We start from the raw sequence: 18726 nt of genomic DNA on the forward strand, positions 1-18726 counted from the left end.
CTCTTCATATCTGGCTCTCCCGGTACCTGTCCCCAAGGGTCTCCTCAGCCACTGGCGGGCCTGCTCGGAGGTCGTGACCTGGCCCGGGACTGTTTCAAGTCCATCCCCACCATCAGGGGCTCTGGTGAAAGCACAGCCCGGGCTTAGACCCCACGCTCTGAGTAGGTCTGTCAGTTGGCAGCCTGAGGCACCACCTGGCGGATCATAACACTGGGTCCTTGGTTTCCAAATGAGATGCAAAAGTTGCTCTCATCAGAAAAGAGGACTTTGGACCACTGAGCAACAGACCAGGTCTGTTTTTCTTTAGCCCAGGTAAGACGCTTCTGATGTTGTTTGTTGTTCAGGAGTGGCTTGACAAGAGGAATACGACATTTGAAGCCCATGTCCAGGATCCGTTTGCGTGTTGTGGCTCTTGATGCACTGACTCCAGCTTCAGTCCACTCTTTGTGAAAGTCCCCAACACTTTTGAATGGCCTTTTCCTGACAATCCTCTCCAGGCTGCGGTCATCCCTGCTGCTTGTGCACCTTTTTCTTCCACACTTTTCCCTTCCACATAACTTTCTATTAATGTGCTTTGATACAGCACTTTGAGAACATCCAACTTCTTTTGCAATTACCTTTTGAGGCTTTCCCTCCTTATGGAGGGTGTCAATGATGGTTTTCTGCACAACTATCAGGTCAGCAGTCTTTCCCATGATTGTGATTCCTACTGAACCAGACTGAGAGACAATTTAAAGGCTCAGGAACCCTTTACAGGTGTTATGGCTTAATTAGCTGATTAGAGTGGGACACTTTGAGCCGAGAATATTGCACCTTTTCACAATATTCTAATTTTCTGAGTTTGTGGATTTGGGGTTTTCATGAGCTGTAAGCCATATTCATCACAATTATGACAAATCACGGCCTGAACTATCTTTCTTTGCATGTAATGAGTCTATCTAATATATTAGTTTTACCTTTTAAGTTGCATTACTGAAATAAATTAACTTTTGCACGATATTCTAATTTTTTGAGTTTCACATACACCTGTATGTCATTTAAAAAATATTTAAAATTATATTTATTGATTTATTTAATTTATATATATACCATTTTTGCATATTTCACATTTAATTATATTAGTGGAGAGCGACACGTTTGGATTTGATTTTGATTATAGCAACACACTTGTATGAGTATGTGTATGGTGTAGGCGAGCCACTCATTTATTTTATTTATTTATTTAATCAATAAGTATACACACAAGCACATTCATTTTGCACATATTTCACTTATATATATTTTTATAAATTTATATTGGTTTTTTAACTTTAATTTTATTCACTATATTAAGACATATATGCACAGAATACACCATAGTAGCTCACAAGAATCACATTTTTTAATTTTTAGGTTTTCAATATAAACCTTAACACAATTGATATTTGAGCAAATCAGTGCAGTTTATTCAACAGGACAGTAAGGCATGAGCATGGCAATGAACAATGAGGTTTGGAGGTAAGAATGGCATCTGTTTGGCATATCAAAATTTGACATTCGCTAAAAGAGTACTGTTCCAACCAACATTAGCACTCTTCATGTCAAAAAAAGTGATGTAAATCCTAAGAAAAAGAATGAACATAGTGTTATTAAGCCACATGAAAAAAATCTAAACTACCAAATTAAAACATATTAATGATGAAATCAGCTATGACTCTTTCCTAGTCTTTTCAATTTAAAAATGTTTGCTACTATTGCACTCATTTTTTCAATTAAACTCTACCTGATTGCATTGATTATTTTTAAAAGCTTAAATTATAAATTTAAAGCTAAGGGGTTAAAAAAAAAGCTGCAGAGAGCTGAATATTATTTGAGCATTTATTCTTCTTGGTCTTCCTGACTGGTGACAGAAGTGCTCCCCTTTCCTAAATAGTTTGCACTTAAGGGTCCATGCTGTTTCTTTTATATATATCTTTGTACAGGCGTTTAGAAGCATTTAGGAGTGTGTGGGTAGGTGCTGCGTGGTGCGGGTAGTAAATACACAGAGTCCGGTTGCAGCGAAACTTGCTACTTGTATTAAACAGAATGCCAACTTTACAGACACACTGGCGGGAGAACAGTAGGCTGCACAGTGGCTAGCACTTCCACCTGGCAGTACTAGGGTTGTTGGTTCAAATCCCAACCATGGCACCACCTGCCTGGAGTTTGCATGTTCTCCCTGTGCCTGTATGGGTTTCCTCCGGGTACTCCGGTTTCCTCCCACACTCCAAAGACATGCTGGTAGGTTAATTGGATCCTGTCTAAATTGGCCCTAATATTTGTAAATATGAATGTAAGTTAGGGACCTTAGATTGTACACCCCTTGAGGGTTAGGGACTGATGTGAACGTACAATATATATGTGTAAAGCACTGCGTAAATTGATGGCGCTATATAAGTACCTGAAATAATAATAGTCGGAACTGTAGGAAGAGAGGTGTTGACAGTGTCTGTTTCAAAGGGTGAAGCATGGTCTGGCCGATTTGGACCCAAGAGGGAAGCTCCATATCAGTATAGCGAGTCTGTACTCTTTCACTCCTGCCAGGAACGTTTCCCTACTGCCAGTTACTTTCCCTAACAAGCAGGGTCTCTCTCCCTACACTAGCCACATGCCAAAAGCGCATCAAAACTCAGGTACAGGGTCATAAAATAGACCCTGCTGACCCAGAATGGCCGCAAGGGTCTCAAGGGTGCAGCATAGCCAACCAGAACACTACTCCATTGACCAAGGAAACCATAGAGAAACGCTGTTTCTCCTGGACTTCCTCTCCAAGCTGAGGTGCAGCTTGTTATGAGTGCCACCTACAGGGAGAAAACAAAACCTACGAGCACTTTACCTTTTTTTTCTGCCAGTAAACTCATATAAAAAACACCAACTAGAACAGCAATGGGCAAACTACGGCCCGGCGGACCTTTTAATCCGGCCCGCGGAGCTAGGCTCCCGCAAGGCCAGTGGTCGGCAAGCCGCAGCTCTTTACAAACTTAGATGCGGCTCTCCTGTGTGCCGGGCGCCCGCTCCCCTCCCTCCTCTCGGGCGGGCGGGCGGCCTCCTCTCCTCCTCTCCCCTTCCCTCCTCTCGGATGGCCGCCCCCCCTCTTGGATGGCCGCCCCCTCCCTCCTCTCGGGCGTCAGGACTCTGCAGCTGTCAGGATGTAGGCGGGGCAGCCAGGATGTAGGCGGGGCAGCGTGACGAACTCTTCTCCTCACAGTCCTCCCTGAAGACCAGAACGGCGCGGGAATACGAGAGGAACGCGCGGAGCAAAGGTAAGTGAATTGACACAGGGGGGACTTACTATATGGGGGACTTACTATATGGGGGACTTACTATATGGGGGATGAATTACTATATGGAGGACTTACTATATGGGGATGAATTACTATATGGGGGATGAATTACTATATGGGGATGAATTACTATATGGGGGATGAATTACTATATGGAGGACTTACTATATGGGGAATGAATTACTATATGGGGGATGAATTACTATATGGGGGATGAATTACTATATGGAGGACTTACTATATGGGGAATGTATTACTATATGGGGGACTTACTATATGGGGAATGAATTACTATATGGGGGACTTACTATATGGGGAATGAATTACTATATGGGGGACTTACTATATGGGGAATGAATTACTATATGGGGGACTTACTATATGGGGAATGAATTACTATATGGGGGACTTACTATATGGGGAATGAATTACTATATGGGGGACTTACTATATGGGGAATGTATTACTATATGGGGGACTTACTATATGGGGAATGAATTACTATATGGGGGACTTACTATATGGGGAATGAATTACTATATGGGGGACTTACTATATGGGGAATGAATTACTATATGGAGGACTTACTATATGGGGGACTTACTATATGGGGGACTTACTATATGGGGAATGAATTACTATATGGGGGACTTACTATATGGGGGACTTACTATATGGGGAATGAATTACTATATGGAGGACTTACTATATGGGGGATGAATTACTATATGGGGGACTTACTATATGGGGAATGAATTACTATATGGGGGACTTACTATATGGGGGACTTACTATATGGGGAATGAATTACTATATGGGGGACTTACTATATGGGGGACTTACTATATGGGGAATGAATTACTATATGGAGGACTTACTATATGGGGGATGAATTACTATATGGGGGACTTACTATATGGGGAATGAATTACTATATGGGGGACTTACTATATGGGGAATGAATTACTATATGGGGGACTTACTATATGGGGAATGTATTACTATATGGGGGACTTACTATATGGGGAATGAATTACTATATGGGGAATGAATTACTATATGGGGAATGTATTACTATATGGGGGACTTACTATATGGGGAATGAATTACTATATGGGGGACTTACTATATGGGGAATGAATTACTATATGGGGGACTTACTATATGGGGAATGAATTACTATATGGGGGACTTACTATATGGGGGACTTACTATATGGGGGACTTACTATATGGGGGATGAATTACTATATGGGGGATGAATTAATATGGGGGATGAATTACTATGTGGGGGATGAATTACTATGGGGGATGAATTACTATATGGGGGATGAATTACTATATGGGGGATGAATTGCTATATGGGGGATGAATTACTATGGGGGACGAATTACTATATGGGGGACGAATTACTATATGGGGGATGAATTACTATGCTTACTATGGGGGAATATTACTATACTTACTATGGATGACACATACACATCATTCATCTACTCTTGGTCCGGCCCCCGGGTCCAATATATGAACCCATTACGGCCCTCGAGTCAAAAAGTTTGCCCACCCCTGAACTAGAAGGTTTTTTTTACTTGCCTCTAAACGCTGAGCTTAAAATATGCCTCTAAACAACCTACAGTAATGTGCATGGATACACATTGAGCTGCTTCTACAGGCAAAACGCAAAACTCCTAAAGAAGCAGCATTTTTTAAGCCCAGTGTACATGGATCTTAAAAGTGTTGCTATCTCCCATTTCATGTTGGGAGGTGTAACTGTTTCTTGGTTTAGCTTTGCAGCTTCCCATATCATCTCCCAACCTCCATCTTGCTCGATGGCTGACAAGTCAGTTTTACCATACTAACAATTAACCGCATTCCCGCCACCCTATAGCAGATATACTGATACAGGGAGGCAGGGGTGCGCAAAATCATGTATATATTCGTGATTTCGCATTTCCAGGTTGGGGGCGCACGCAAGCGCCCTACCCTTGTTGCGATTTGTGGCCACGGCTGTCAATCAACGGGTCCCAGCCAGTGATTACTCACTGGCGTCCGGTGATTGCCGAGCATCTCCGATGTGGGGGGAGAACTGTTTGTAAACAGTTGCACAGCACAGCCATGCAAAGCAGTGTGCTTACAGTGAAGCACAAACACACAGCCTCCTAGTAAAACAGCACACAGTTAACCCTTTGATCACCCCAGATGTTAACCCCTTCCTTCCTAGTGTCATTAGTACAGTGTGAGTGCTTTTTATTAGCCCTGATCACTGTATTGGTGTCACTGGGGATGTCAGTGACACCAAGTCAGTTCCCCTTAGTGTCAGAATGCCCACCGCAGTCCCGCTATAAGTTGCTGATCGCCGCCATTACTAGTAAAAATAAAAATCCCAGTATATATACACCGTTATTTGTAAACGCTATAACTTTCACGTAAACCAATTAATTTATACGCATTGGGATTTTTTTTTAGCAAAGTCAGGTCGCAGAATACATTTTGGCCTAATTTTATGACGAAATTTGATTTTTTAAATTTTTTTATTGGACATGTCTAATAGCAAAAAGTCAAAAATATTGTTTTTTTTTTCAAAATTGGCAGCTTTTTTTTTTATAGCGCAAAAAATAAAAAAGGCACGGGCAATCAAATGCCACCAAAATAAAGCTCTATTTGTGGGAAAAAAGGAGCTACATTTCAATTGGGTGCAACGTTGCATGACCGCGCAATTGTCAATTAAAGTAACGCAGCACCGTAACACAAAAAATGGCCTGGTCAGGAAGGGGGGGTAAATCCTCTGGAGGGCAAGTGATTAATCCCTAAAGCAGGCAAGTGATCCACGGCACCTAGGTGAGGGGTAAAGATGGGATGAAGCAACTATAAACCCTAATTTTGATTTGCAAAGCAGAGCTTTATCATTTGTGTCTTCTAGATCTCTCTAAAATTTGGAACATAGAATATGAAAAGCAGAAACAGAATAACCAAATGACACAGTGCTATGCTTCTATGTAGTCAGTGTTGTCAATCTTTCAATGAGATGTCAAAAGGCTTATGCTTGGAAGCGATACTGCATTGTCTGTTCTCTTTCATGGGAAACAGCTTAGTGAGCAAAAATGCTATACATGCTGCCATACCACATTCCCTGAACACAAGTGACCTCAGCTGTTCTCTTGGGAGGGATGTGGGAATCTGCCCTGTTGTCACTGACACTTTCTTGATATTTGGTCTGTATCAACCACCCACTATAAAGCACACACTGACTAGTCTTCTCGTATTGACCCCTATTTAATTTCTGCTTCAATTCTACCTACCAAATTCTACACAAGTATTATCGTTATTACTGATCTGTGCTTGCTCTCTGGTTAATGTGGCTTGCTTATTTGACAAGCTTCTTCCCATTTTATCACTAAAGATGTCATGTAGGCAACTGGAATTTTGGAATTGGTCTATCTTGAGCAGTAATGCATCTTATAGCAGGACTAAATCTATCAATTGTTGTTAGTATGCTTATGTCCCATATAGAAAAAAAATATATTTGAAATATATTTAAAAAATATTCTTCCCAAATATATGTTAAAATATATTCTTCAGATTTTTTTAACATATAAAAAAGTTATTTTAACATATATTTTTACATATATTTGTAAATGCATTCCAAAAATGTAGATTTAAATTTTTCAAGATATACAGTATATTTGAAATGTATTTTTAAAAATATTTTTCATATATTTTGTAATAAAAACACATTTCAACATACAGTGTGTGTGTATATATATATATATTTATTTATTTATTGAAATATATTGAATATGGCCTAAATTGTAGCATTTCAAATATATGTCAATATATTTGGGAAGAATATTTCAAATATATTTTCTTCCATGTGGGGTCAACCGAAATGTCAAGTCATCAAATGGCTGGTGTCATAACTTATCACATGTACAGCGCCATGTCAACTGTAGACCAAACAGACACTGAGCACGTAGCTTCCTTGGCTGTAAAGGAGAGGTGGGTTTAGTTTTGCTTTAGGATATTCTGTCACTTACTGCAACCAGCTGACTTTTATGGAGTTCAGGCACCTGATCATCACATATCCATATCTTCTGCTTCACCTGAAAACCAGGCTGACAATTAACCATTAGCCGCCCGGCCTATAGCCGTTTGGCGGCGGCAAAAATGCTTCACCTTTTCGGGTGCACGCCATTTGGCGTACTCCCGCACATGCGCAGTTCGCGCGGTTGCAGAGCCGCGCAGCGGCGCAATCTGTCACCGGCCGTGTACCTCGGACACGGCCGATGACAGATCTGAGTACCGGCCCCAATTGCCTTACCATGTGACCTGCTGTGACCAATCACAGCAGGTCACATGACAGTTGTATACGATGGATGGCTTCATTCATGCCATCCATTGTATACTAGTGCTTAGCTGTGAATGGTCACAGCAGGTCACATGCACATGTCATGTGATTAGCTGTGGCCAAATCACAGCTAAGCACAAAAAAAAAAAAAAACCTGAATGAATCGATTTCATTCTGGTAAATGCTTGCTTATAGCAAAGTAATTCTTTGCTATAAGCAAATTGTGTCAAAAAAAAAAAAAATACTGATCACTTCCCCAAAGTAGTACAATGTTACTATGGTCATAGTAAAATATGAAAAAAAAATCTTAAAAATTTTTTTAAAAAATGTAATAAAAAATTGAAAATAATAAAAAAAATTAAAAAAATATATATTTTTTTTTTTCATACTGTCACCAGTCAGTGTCCCTGTTCACCGCCATGCCAGTTATATGATGACGCTGTACTGCACTGGTGACAGTATATAAAAAAAAAATAGTGAAAATAATTTTTTTAATTTTTTAATTTTCCGAAAAGTTATGACAAAAAAAATACAACTTCAAAAAACGTGCCATGCCTCTTATGAAATACCTCGGACTGTCTACTCTGCAAAAAGGGGTCATTTGGGGATATCTGTACTGTTCTGACATTCTTGGACCTCAAGAAATTAGATTGGCTGTCAGTACTTCAGGATTGATCAATATTCAGATCTATACCATAGCTTGTGAACTCTATAACTTTCCTACAAACTAAAAAATACATCTTAATTTGGGTTATTTTCACCAAAGACATGTAGCAGAATACATCTTGGCCTAAATTTATGAAGAACATTTATTTATTTACAAACTTTTATAACAGAAACAAAGAAAAACATGTTTTTTTTCAAAATTTTCGGTCTTTTTTTGTTAATTTAGCAAAAAATAAAAACCCCAGCAGTGATTAAATACCACCAAAAGAAAGCTCTAGTTGTGTGAAGAAAATGATAAAATTTTAGTTTGGGTACAATGTTGTATGACCGCGCAATTGTCATTCAAAGTGTGAGAGCCTTGAAACGTGAAAAATGGCCTGGGCAGGAAGGGGTAAAATTGCCCGGTATTCAAATGGTTAAAGCAGAACTAAACCTAATTTCCTGGTTTTAAAAACAGTTGGGCTGCATTCACACTTGAAAAATCCAACAAATGCTCAAACTTAAAAAATGAATTGTTCTCCACTATGCCTGTTCACACCTGATTGCATGAACAGGCACCATAGGGAACAATTCATTTTTTAATTTTGAATGTTTTTGGAGCTTCAACCTACAAATCGCTCAAGTGTAAATGCAGCCTAACAATCAAGGCATGCTGGAAATGCTGTCACATTTACTTGTGCTCTCACCTAAACTGTCAAACCATCAAATGGCTGGTGCCATAACTGATCACATGTGCAGCACCATGGCAGGTGCAGATCAAATAGAGGCTAAGAAGGCGGCTTCCTTTGCTGAAAAGGATAGGGGGGTTTAGTTCCAGTTTGTTTTAAACTACAGTATGTGATAATTGTGTAGTAATATATTCTAGATGTAACCCTTGTGTTCCATCACCATCACCCTTGTGTTCCATCAATTTGATTAGGTGGAGACTTGCCTTTCAGGAGATATGTGCATCTTTTTATCCAGAATGTCACACAGAAGCTTAGAGTAATTTTCATTTTGTGGACCTTCAACCTTTCCAATGCTGTGCAATGAGCACACAGCACAAGGATCCGACGTATTGCCAAATGTCATCTGCTGATCAGTGTGAAGTATTATAACAAAGTGCTACAAAGACATAAAAAACATGGGAATGTTCACTGAACAATGTGGAACATGTTAAGACTGTTCTCTAAAAAGAAACAACCATTTATAATTTTAATTATATATATTATTATTTTTTTTTACTGAAAGATAGAAAGTAGAAAATGAAAACAGAACACAGTTCTCATATGCATCTGCTATCAGACAAATCATTATCACAGACGATGGTGGGTTTGACTCCAGGGATTAAATTATAACTAAAAGGCAAAACTTTTTTTTATCAGTTTTGGACATTCACCCACTCTATTTGTCCTGTTTACTGGTATCATCCAAAGTGAAAGTAAAGTTTTGGATTGACATCAGAACACTAATAATAGGGAAACCCTCCAATGCGGACACAAGTTCAAGTGACACACCAGGATTCCCCCTCACTTCCTGTTTTGGCTACAGGAAGTGAAGACAAATCTCCCCAATGGGACAGAGGTGGCAAGAAAAACTGACAGGTGTTATAACCCTCCCTTACTCTATCTGAAATTTAAAAAAAAGTTTTGCCTTTAGTTATACTTTAAACATTAAAATGTCTGCCATGGGTAGGGATGAGCTCAGGTGTTTCCAAATCCTAGTCCCACCTGAGACATTCCACCAGGAACCTGTTATGGCAGACTGTCAATCATAAGCAGTCAAGGCACTCCCCACCCAGTAGCCATATGTATACATGCCCCATGTATACATACAGCTGCGGGTCAGGGAATGCTATGGCTGCTACTGACTGCTGGTCTGCAGTTGCAGCTTCTTGGCAGGATAAAAAATAGGATCTGAACATGCCTGATTTCAACCTTGTCAATGGGCTAATGATGATATGGCACTGATGTTTTCAGGATTTTAGGAGCTAAGGTTAGTGTTCAAGGCTGAATTCATCATAAAAAATAATAATAAATGCAGGTTAAATAAATGTGCATTATTTTTTATACTGCAGCCTTTAAAGCATTGCATTCTATAATCAGCAGATTGCGGGTGCAATGCCAGGATCCTGCAGACTGTCAGTACACTGTCTGCCAGTACCTTGGAGGAGGCAGGAGCTGAAACATGTTACATGCTTCACCCTAAATACAGGTGGAACATGTAACATGTTCCAAAGGTGAACTTATACTTTGAATCATAATCAGAATATTTTATTAATCCCACAGGGAAATTATTAAAATACAGCTCAAATCCACGAAAAAAATCATCTTTGGTCAGTCAATAGTGAATAATGGAATAATGAACCTTTGTCAGCATTGTGCGTTGCAATCAGATCCTCCTCATTTATTTTGTGTTCTGCCTCTTCCCAGCTCCAGTTTAAGGCTCCATGTACACTGCAGCTGATAAACTCATGTTTAGGAGCTTTTCTGCGTTTTTTTTCAGCAGCCCCTAAACTCACCCTAATGTTTTCCTATGTGTCCATGTACACTATGTCATTTACAGGCAGTTGAGTTTACAGTTATTTATTTTTGAACGCACCAAACTTGTGTTCAGGAGTAGATTTTATCAGCGTTTCAAATGCTAAACGCTTGTAAACGCGTGTAAACGCAGCTAACTGTGTTTATAAGCGTTTGCAAAATTTTTTTAACGCTCCTATTTCCAGATGCTGTTCAGAGCCTTTTTTCATCATGAAAAATGCATGCAAAGCATTTTCCCGGTATTCAAATGGACCTGGTCCCCCATAGTTTGAGGTTTTGCATGAAAGAAAATATGTTAGACACTGCTGCAATAATTTCTGCACAGAAATGAGCTGGAACACATCCAAACACTACAAAAAAAAAGACAGCTAATCTCAAATACTGCTCTCTCTGCTTCTACTCTCTCTATTTCTCTCAAAATGTCTGAAATAGTTAATTTTTTACTGTTTTTCAATGCATTCTGGGCATTTTGGAAGGTCTCCTGAGGTTATCTTTAAAAAATGCTTCTAAACACAAATGCGCATAAACATGGTATGCAAACGCGGCTAAACAGACATTTTTTAACCTACGTTTTCCAGCAGTCAGTTTCCATCGTTCAGCGGTGTCCCATATACATGGAGCCTTACGGGTTTGATCTGTATGTTTCCTGCCATGAAGGCCACAAGATTCCTCTACTACTTATCTTAGAGGTCTCCTCACAGTCCCTCTGTAGTTCTTCAGCTGCAGCTGCTTACATAGGCATGGCGTCTTGGGATTTAGGCTGGCCATACACTAGTAGAATTTCATTTGAAAGGTTTCCTCTCCTTGTTTGATTTTCTGATCACTAGTGGGGTCAAATCGAAGTTTTCAGCTGCAGTGACGTGAAAATTAGGGGATGGAATATGTTTCCCGACCAAACCAATTTTCAAAAGTGTATGTGGTTTTCATTCACTTCAAAATCAAATGTTAAAAGCAAACTAGATTTTGAAGTACTTTGGAACGACATTTTACAAGTCATCAAAATGTACTGAGAATTTTCATTGGTTCAAAAATCTACTGGTATATGACCAGGTTTAGTGTGTGTTTGCCTTCTTTTATCCCCAGGTTTCCCAGTCTCTCACCCACTTTCTCCACATCCGCATGAGTTTATGGGAAATTTAGTTACCTTAGCTATTTAGGAAATTGGTCAGAAAACTGTAAGAACATTGTATATTTATGGCCAGCCTAAGAAAAGGATTATGGTTTAAGTGATGTGTGCACCTCTATTAAATACAACCACCAGCTTCAGAGGAAATGAAATAAAACCTGCACATAATGAAGACCTCAAAACAATGTAGTACAGCATATCTCAGAAAGTAAGTGATGGGAAAAAATGAATGCAGCAGCTTTTATTGGGAAACATATTGAAATGATTGAGTTAGTGGGGAGATTGATCATTGTATTGGACTTTAAGTGTTAGGATTAAAATGAATGTCTGGGGAAAAATAAAAATATTCAGTACACAGGATTTCTGGAAGTCCACATGGTCACTTCTACAGACAAGGCAGCCTATAACGGTAGAAGCAATATACTGTATTTACTTTTCCAGTGGCCTTCTGGTGACAGGATCACTTTTTCGGGTTAAATGCTATCAAACCATTTAGTGCAACCACATTTCTGAAAGATGCAATGTTTTCATTGGAATGGTGTGGACTTTTGATTATAATTATATTTATATTGATTAGTATTAATTTATATAAAATCAATTTGAGCACTATAAATTATATATACTTTTTAGAGGAAATTTTCACTGCACTATTTACGGTTTATGGATATTTTATCTCATAATTTTTCAATTTTGAAAATCAACATATAATCAGTCACATAAGGTTATTAGTAAAATAGTGAATATTAGTGGAGCGCGACACAACTGTATATAATATTGATTGGAGCTGCACATGAATATGGGTATGTGTTTAGTGTAGGCCAGTGGTCGGCAAGCCGCGGCTCGCGAGCCACATGTGGCTCTTTACACACTTCAATGCGGCTCTTCTGTGTGCCGGGCGCCCGCTCCCCTCCCTCCTCTCGGGCGGCCGCCCCAAAAGTCAGGACTCTGCAGCTAGCCCAGCAATGGGCAAACTACAGCCCGGCGGACCTTTTAATCCGGCCCGCGGAGCGTGGCAAACATTGGCTGTCAGGATGTAGTGTGACGAACTCCTCTCCTCTCACAGTCCGCCCTGAAGACCGGAACGGCGCGGGAACACGGCGAGAGGAACGCGCGGAGCAAAGGTAAGTGAATTGACACAATATGGGGAATGAATTACTATAGGGGGGATGAATTACTATAGGGGGGGTGAATTACTATATGGGGGATGAATTACTATAGGGAGGATGAATTACTATAGGGGGGATGAATTACTATGGGGGATGAATTACTATATGGGGAATGAATTACTATGGGGGATGAATTACTATATGGGGAATGAATTACTATAGGGGGGATGAATTACTATGGGGGATGAATTACTATGGGGGATGAATTACTATATGGGGGATGAATTACTATGGGGGATGAATTACTATATGGGGAATGAATTACTATGGGGGATGAATTACTATATGGGGAATGAATTACTATAGGGGGGATGAATTACTATAGGGGGGATGAATTACTATGGGGGATGAATTACTATAGGGGGGATGAATTACTATATGGGGAATGAATTACTATGGGGGATGAATTACTATATGGGGGATGAATTACTATATGGGGGATTAATTACTATGGGGGATGAATTACTATATGGGGGATGAATTACTATGGGGGATGAATTACTATATGGGGGATGAATTACTATATGGGGGATGAATTACTATGGGGGATGAATTACTATATGGGGGATGAATTACTATGGAGGATGAATTACTATATGGGGGATGAATTACTATATGGGGGATGAATTACTATATGGGGGATGAATTACTATGGGGGATGAATTACTATATGGGGGATGAATTACTATATGGGGGATGAATTACTATGGGGGATGAATTACTATATGGGGGATGTATTTTCAGTTTTAAAAATGTGGCTCTCAAAATAAATTTCAATCGTGGTTTTGGCGAGATTTGGCTCAGTTGAAAAAAAAGGTTGCCCACCACTGGTGTAGGCGAACCACAAGAATATTAATTATTATTTATTTATAAGTTTAAAATTGGTTTCAATACACCATAATAGCTCACAAGCACTGCATATATAGATAGTTATAGATAAAATATTTTTTTTTATGTGTATGGTCAGCATTCTACAGCCTGCTTCCCCATTCACACCTGTGTGTTTTCGGTCATCGTGCAGAAATGCATGACAAGAGGAAGCCCAATAATGTCTATGAAAAAACATGAAAGAAGTATCATACAGCCAAAAAATGCATCAAAATTTAGATGCACAACTGTGAACCTAACCTGAGATTTACTAACAGTTATATACTCACTGGTCTACCGTTACACAGGCTATCCCCCCTTCAGTCTATTATGAATGCTGCTGCTAGACTCATACACCTTACCAACCGATCAGCGACTGCTGCCCCTCTCTGCCAATCCCTTCATTGGCTTCCACTAACCCAACGTATAAAATTCAAAATACTGACCACAGCTTACAAAGCCTTCTACAACACTGCCCCTAGCTACATCACCAACCTCATCCACAGATACCGCCCAAATCGCCCACTCCGCTCCTCCGAAGATATCTTCCTCTCTAGCTCCCTCATCACCTCCTCCCACGCTTGCCTCCAGGACTTCTCCAGAGCCTCTCCCATCCTCTGGAACTCCCTACCACAGCATGTCCAGTCAGCCCCCACCCTGTCTACCTTTAGGCGATCTTTGAAAACTCACTTTTTCAGGGAAGCCTACCCCACCTCCACCTAAGAAATGTACTTGAATCACATCCACCAGATCATCCCCCAGAGCTATCACCTTTTGTATCCCCTCCCCCTTCCTTTAGATTGTAAGCTCCACGAGCAGGACCCTCCTATTCCTTCTGTACTGAAATGTATTGTAATGTCTCCCTTATATTGTAAAGCACTGCGCAAACTGTTGGCGCTATATAAATCCAGTATAATAATAATATATTATGAGGACCTTCTTAATTAGCTGTTAATTGAGGGGATTGTTTAGACTTGTTCTCACACTATAATGTTTTGTTAATCTACAGTACATTAGGAGCTAATGGTGTATATACTGTACACAACATGATTGATTAGTATTGAAATCATTTTATTAAAAGGACCGCATCTTTCAGAAACTGTTTTAGTCAGCAAATACCTGGATGGGAAGAAAATGGTTAATGACATGCACAGAACACTGGGTGGAATTAGTCCTTCTATTCCCTTTGATTTCATATGGCTATTTTCATGCAATCAAATGCAATCATATTGTAAAGCAAGGTTCCTTTATCACATATCAAATGGCTTTTTTATTCTAAAAAACAATGCTAGGTGTGTCCCACCTATATGTTAATACTGTATATGCTATATGTCTCAAGCTTGCTATATACTGTATAATAGTGATGGGTCGAGCACACCCCTGTTCAGTTCACAGTCGACAATTCGAACCTAAGGAAAGTTTGACCGTGAACTTTGAACATAATGCAAGTCTGTGGAACTCAAACTTGTAAATTCAAAAGTGCTCATTTTAAAGGCTTATATGCAAGTTATTTGGCCATAAAAGGGGTATGGGGACTCAGGTCCCTGAGGGACATGAATCAGTGAAAAAAACTAATTTGAAAATGTACAATTTTTAAAGGGGTAGTCATTTTTCATTGCTTAAAGCCCCCTGCCCGCAGACCCCCGCAAACACAAAGGTTGTGGGGAAGAGGACCTTCTCCATGCTGAGGGTACGTGCCCTGGTAAGGCGCAGGGAGGGGGTGTGCTCATTTGTCCCCCTCCCCTTCCTAACCTACCAGGCCTGTGCTCAGATCAAGGGTCTGGTAGGAATTTAGGGGGCACTCCATGCTTTTTTCCTCCATTTTTTAGGGGTGGGTTTCCCCTTAAAAGTCCTACCAGGCCTAAAGGGGAAAAATTGTCCTGTGGGGGTCCCTCCTAACCTTCCTACCAGACCTAAAGGGTTTGGAATGGATTAAGGGGGGACCCCACGCTGCTTTTTTTCTTTTATGCCTAGGGCACGTGGCCTGGTAAGGTGTAGGGAGGGGAGGGCACTAGTTCGCCCCCCCTTTCTTTGCCTGCCAGGCCTGTGCATCGGATCATGGTTCTGGTAAGAATTTGGGGATGACCCCACGCTTCCCCCCCATTTTTGGGGGGTGGTGTTCCCCTTAAAAGTCCTACCAGGTCTAAAGAGCCTGGTATGGCTTTTAGGGGGAACCACATGCACTTTTTTCCCCCAATTCTGGGAAGTGAGGTTCCCCTAAAAATTTCTACCAGACCCTTTAATTCTGGTGGGAAGGTTAGTAGGGACCCCACATTATTTTTTTTTTTTAAGTGTGTGAGGTTTTAAGGGGAACCCCACCGCCCAAAATTGGGGAGAAAAAGTGCGTGGAACATTGTCCCCTTGTGCTGGTGGTCAATGGAACATTGCCCCCTTGTGCTGGTGGTCAGTGGAACTTTTACCCCTTGTGCTGGTGGTTAGTGGAACTTTGCCCCCTTGTGCCCGTGGTCAGTGGAACTTTTCCCCCTTGTGCCTGTGGTCAGTGGAACTTTGCCTCCTTGTGCCCGTGGTCAGTGGAACATTGCCGCCTTGTGCCTGTGGTCAGTGGAACTTTGCCCCCTTGTGCCCATGGTCAATGTAACTTTGCCCCCTTGTGCCGGTGGTCAGTGGAAATTTGCCCCCTTGTGCTGGTGGTCAGGGGAACTTTGCCCCTTGTGCCGGTGGTCAGTGGAACTTTGCCCCCTTGTGCTGGTGGTCAGTGGAAGCTCTGTTATTGTGTTTTTCTTTTAAGACAAAAGATGCTAATGTATGGGTTGATTTTTCTAAACTAAAACCTCAGTATTCAGGTTTAATTGCAGTGTTGGCATTTTGCGATAAATAAGTGGGCTTTGGGTTGCAGTTTGGGCACTCGGTCTCTAAAAGGTTCGCCATCACTTTCCCTTATAGATTTAGTGCTGCTGCTGTGGCCAACAAAAATTAAATCAAATAAAAATTAAAAAAGCAAAAACAAAAAACAACAGACACAGAAGGGAGAACACAAAAGATGCAGCAACAGAAGCTGATGCTGCAAAAAAAAACAATAAAAAATATTACCAAGGTTAAAAAAAAAATGGGAACAGCGGTGATGCAGAAGTGCTTTAAAAACAACACAAACACCACTACACTGCTCTACAACACCGCACTACACTCACTACACTGACTATACTGTCTACGGGGCAGCACAGTGGCTAAGTGGTCAGCACTTCCGCCTGGCAGTGTCATTGGTACGAATCCCAACCACGGCACCACCTGCCCGGAGTTTGCATGTTCTCCCTGTGTCTGCGTGGGTTTCCTCTGGGTACTCCAGTTTCCTCCCACACTCCAAAGACATGCTGGCAGGTGAATTGGATCCTATCTAAATTGGCCCTAGTATGTCTATGTATGAATGTGAGTTAGGGACCTTAGATTGTACACTCCTTGAGGGTGAATTTACAATATATATGTAAAGCGCTGCATACATTGCGCTATGTAAGCGCTATATAAGTACCTGTAATACATAAATAAATAGTATTACACCACTAACTAACCTCACCTAACTAACTCCACCATCACACACCACAAGGCTGCTGTGCGAGAAGACTTATATAGTGTGGGGCGTGGACTCAGTCACCGAGACTTTGGCCAATCATGGCTCTCACAGTGAATTCAGCTGTCATTGGCCAAAGCATTGCAACTGACCACAGGTCAGGTGCAATGCTTTGGCCAATCACAATGCACTCTGAGAGTGCAAACAGCCCGCCGAACGCTTGTGATGTTTGTGTGTTCCCTGAACACATGGACACCCAATGTTTGTTGGACTCGAATATGTAGCCCAACAGTACTGTATAACAAAATACATATCAACTCAATAAGTGATGGATTAAAAAAAAAGGAACAAATTATATTCATCAAAAAGTTACCTCTGAAGAATAATATACCCACCACCTTCAAAGCTTACTGGCCAAGCCAAAAGGATTAATATTACATTAAATTTAGGTTTTGTATAACAGCAACATACTAAGATATGCAGCACAGAACATAAAAACCTGTGTCACTTGTATTCCCTAGAACTATATAATAAAGAAGGAACATTGCCCTCTAAAGAGACAGCATATAGCATTACCTTGGCGGGTACATCCATGACCTTTTCAAGCAGCAGGCACAGGTCAGACGTCAGAGAGGGTGGTACAGCACTCTGGCATACATTGGTGTACAAGGTGAATATAGGCATGATCGGTTAGAAGTCCAAGTATTTGTAATGGGTATTAGGCAGCAGCTGCAGTTGTCCGTTGATTTTGAAACAGTCTAGCAATAGGATTCTTGCTGAAATCTAAATATTGCACATGACATAGAAACTCCACCCAGCCCAACCCAACCCCTTTTGTCAGGAATGTAACTTTACGCTTATACAACCTAACTGACCTGACTGTAACTATTTCAGTTGATGGCTTGACAATGTTTTCTGTGTAGTACTCAGTTCTATTCCACAGTTCTGCTTTTTATTGGCACTCACATGACTTTTGCAGTAGCACCAGAAGGTGATTTACTTCTCAGTTCTACACAAGCGAACCATTGAAACACAATTTTTTACAGCTCTGCATTGTCAATGGACATCAGTGAAAATTAAACACCTGGGATATAGATCTGGTCCGTTAAGTAGCAGAGGGGGTTGTTAATCAGTTTCAGCTGCTTTAGTATTAATGAAATTAACAACGGGTGCACTAGATGGGTAACAATGAGATGACCTGCAAAACAGGAAT

At 40.7% G+C, this 18726-nt stretch overlaps 1 protein-coding gene across 1 annotated transcript; it reads right to left on the reverse strand.

The window, feature by feature from the left end:
- Positions 1-1359: 1359 nt before the first annotated feature.
- Positions 1360-18292, reverse strand: LOC149445921 (macrophage migration inhibitory factor-like). Its single transcript, XM_089653207.1, has 3 exons — positions 18090-18292; positions 9244-9416; positions 1360-1601 (listed from the first exon to the last, which is right to left on the reverse strand). Exons 1-3 carry the CDS (start codon positions 18195-18197, stop codon positions 1523-1525), a joined length of 360 nt encoding a protein of 119 aa, XP_089509333.1. The 5' UTR covers positions 18198-18292; the 3' UTR covers positions 1360-1522.
- Positions 18293-18726: the final 434 nt, after the last annotated feature.

This window comes from Staurois parvus, unplaced genomic scaffold, assembly GCF_062004578.1.
Source record: "Staurois parvus isolate SC_StPar_1 unplaced genomic scaffold, SC_StPar_1.0 ptg000704l, whole genome shotgun sequence".
Taxonomy (NCBI): domain Eukaryota; kingdom Metazoa; phylum Chordata; class Amphibia; order Anura; family Ranidae; genus Staurois; species Staurois parvus.

Bases quoted from the DNA above. Each gene is read 5' to 3' on its own strand.
- LOC149445921 (XM_089653207.1), bottom strand. From the start codon at position 18,197: ATGCCTATATTCACCTTGTACACCAATGTATGCCAGAGTGCTGTACCA. The intron at 9,417-18,089 runs GTAATGCTATAT...ATGTCTTTGTAG, and splicing joins TCATGGATGTACCCGCCAAG to CACTTTGTTATAATACTTCA. The intron at 1,602-9,243 runs GCAAGTCTCCAC...TCTTTTTCTTAG, and splicing joins ATGCACATATCTCCTGAAAG to GATTTACATCACTTTTTTTG.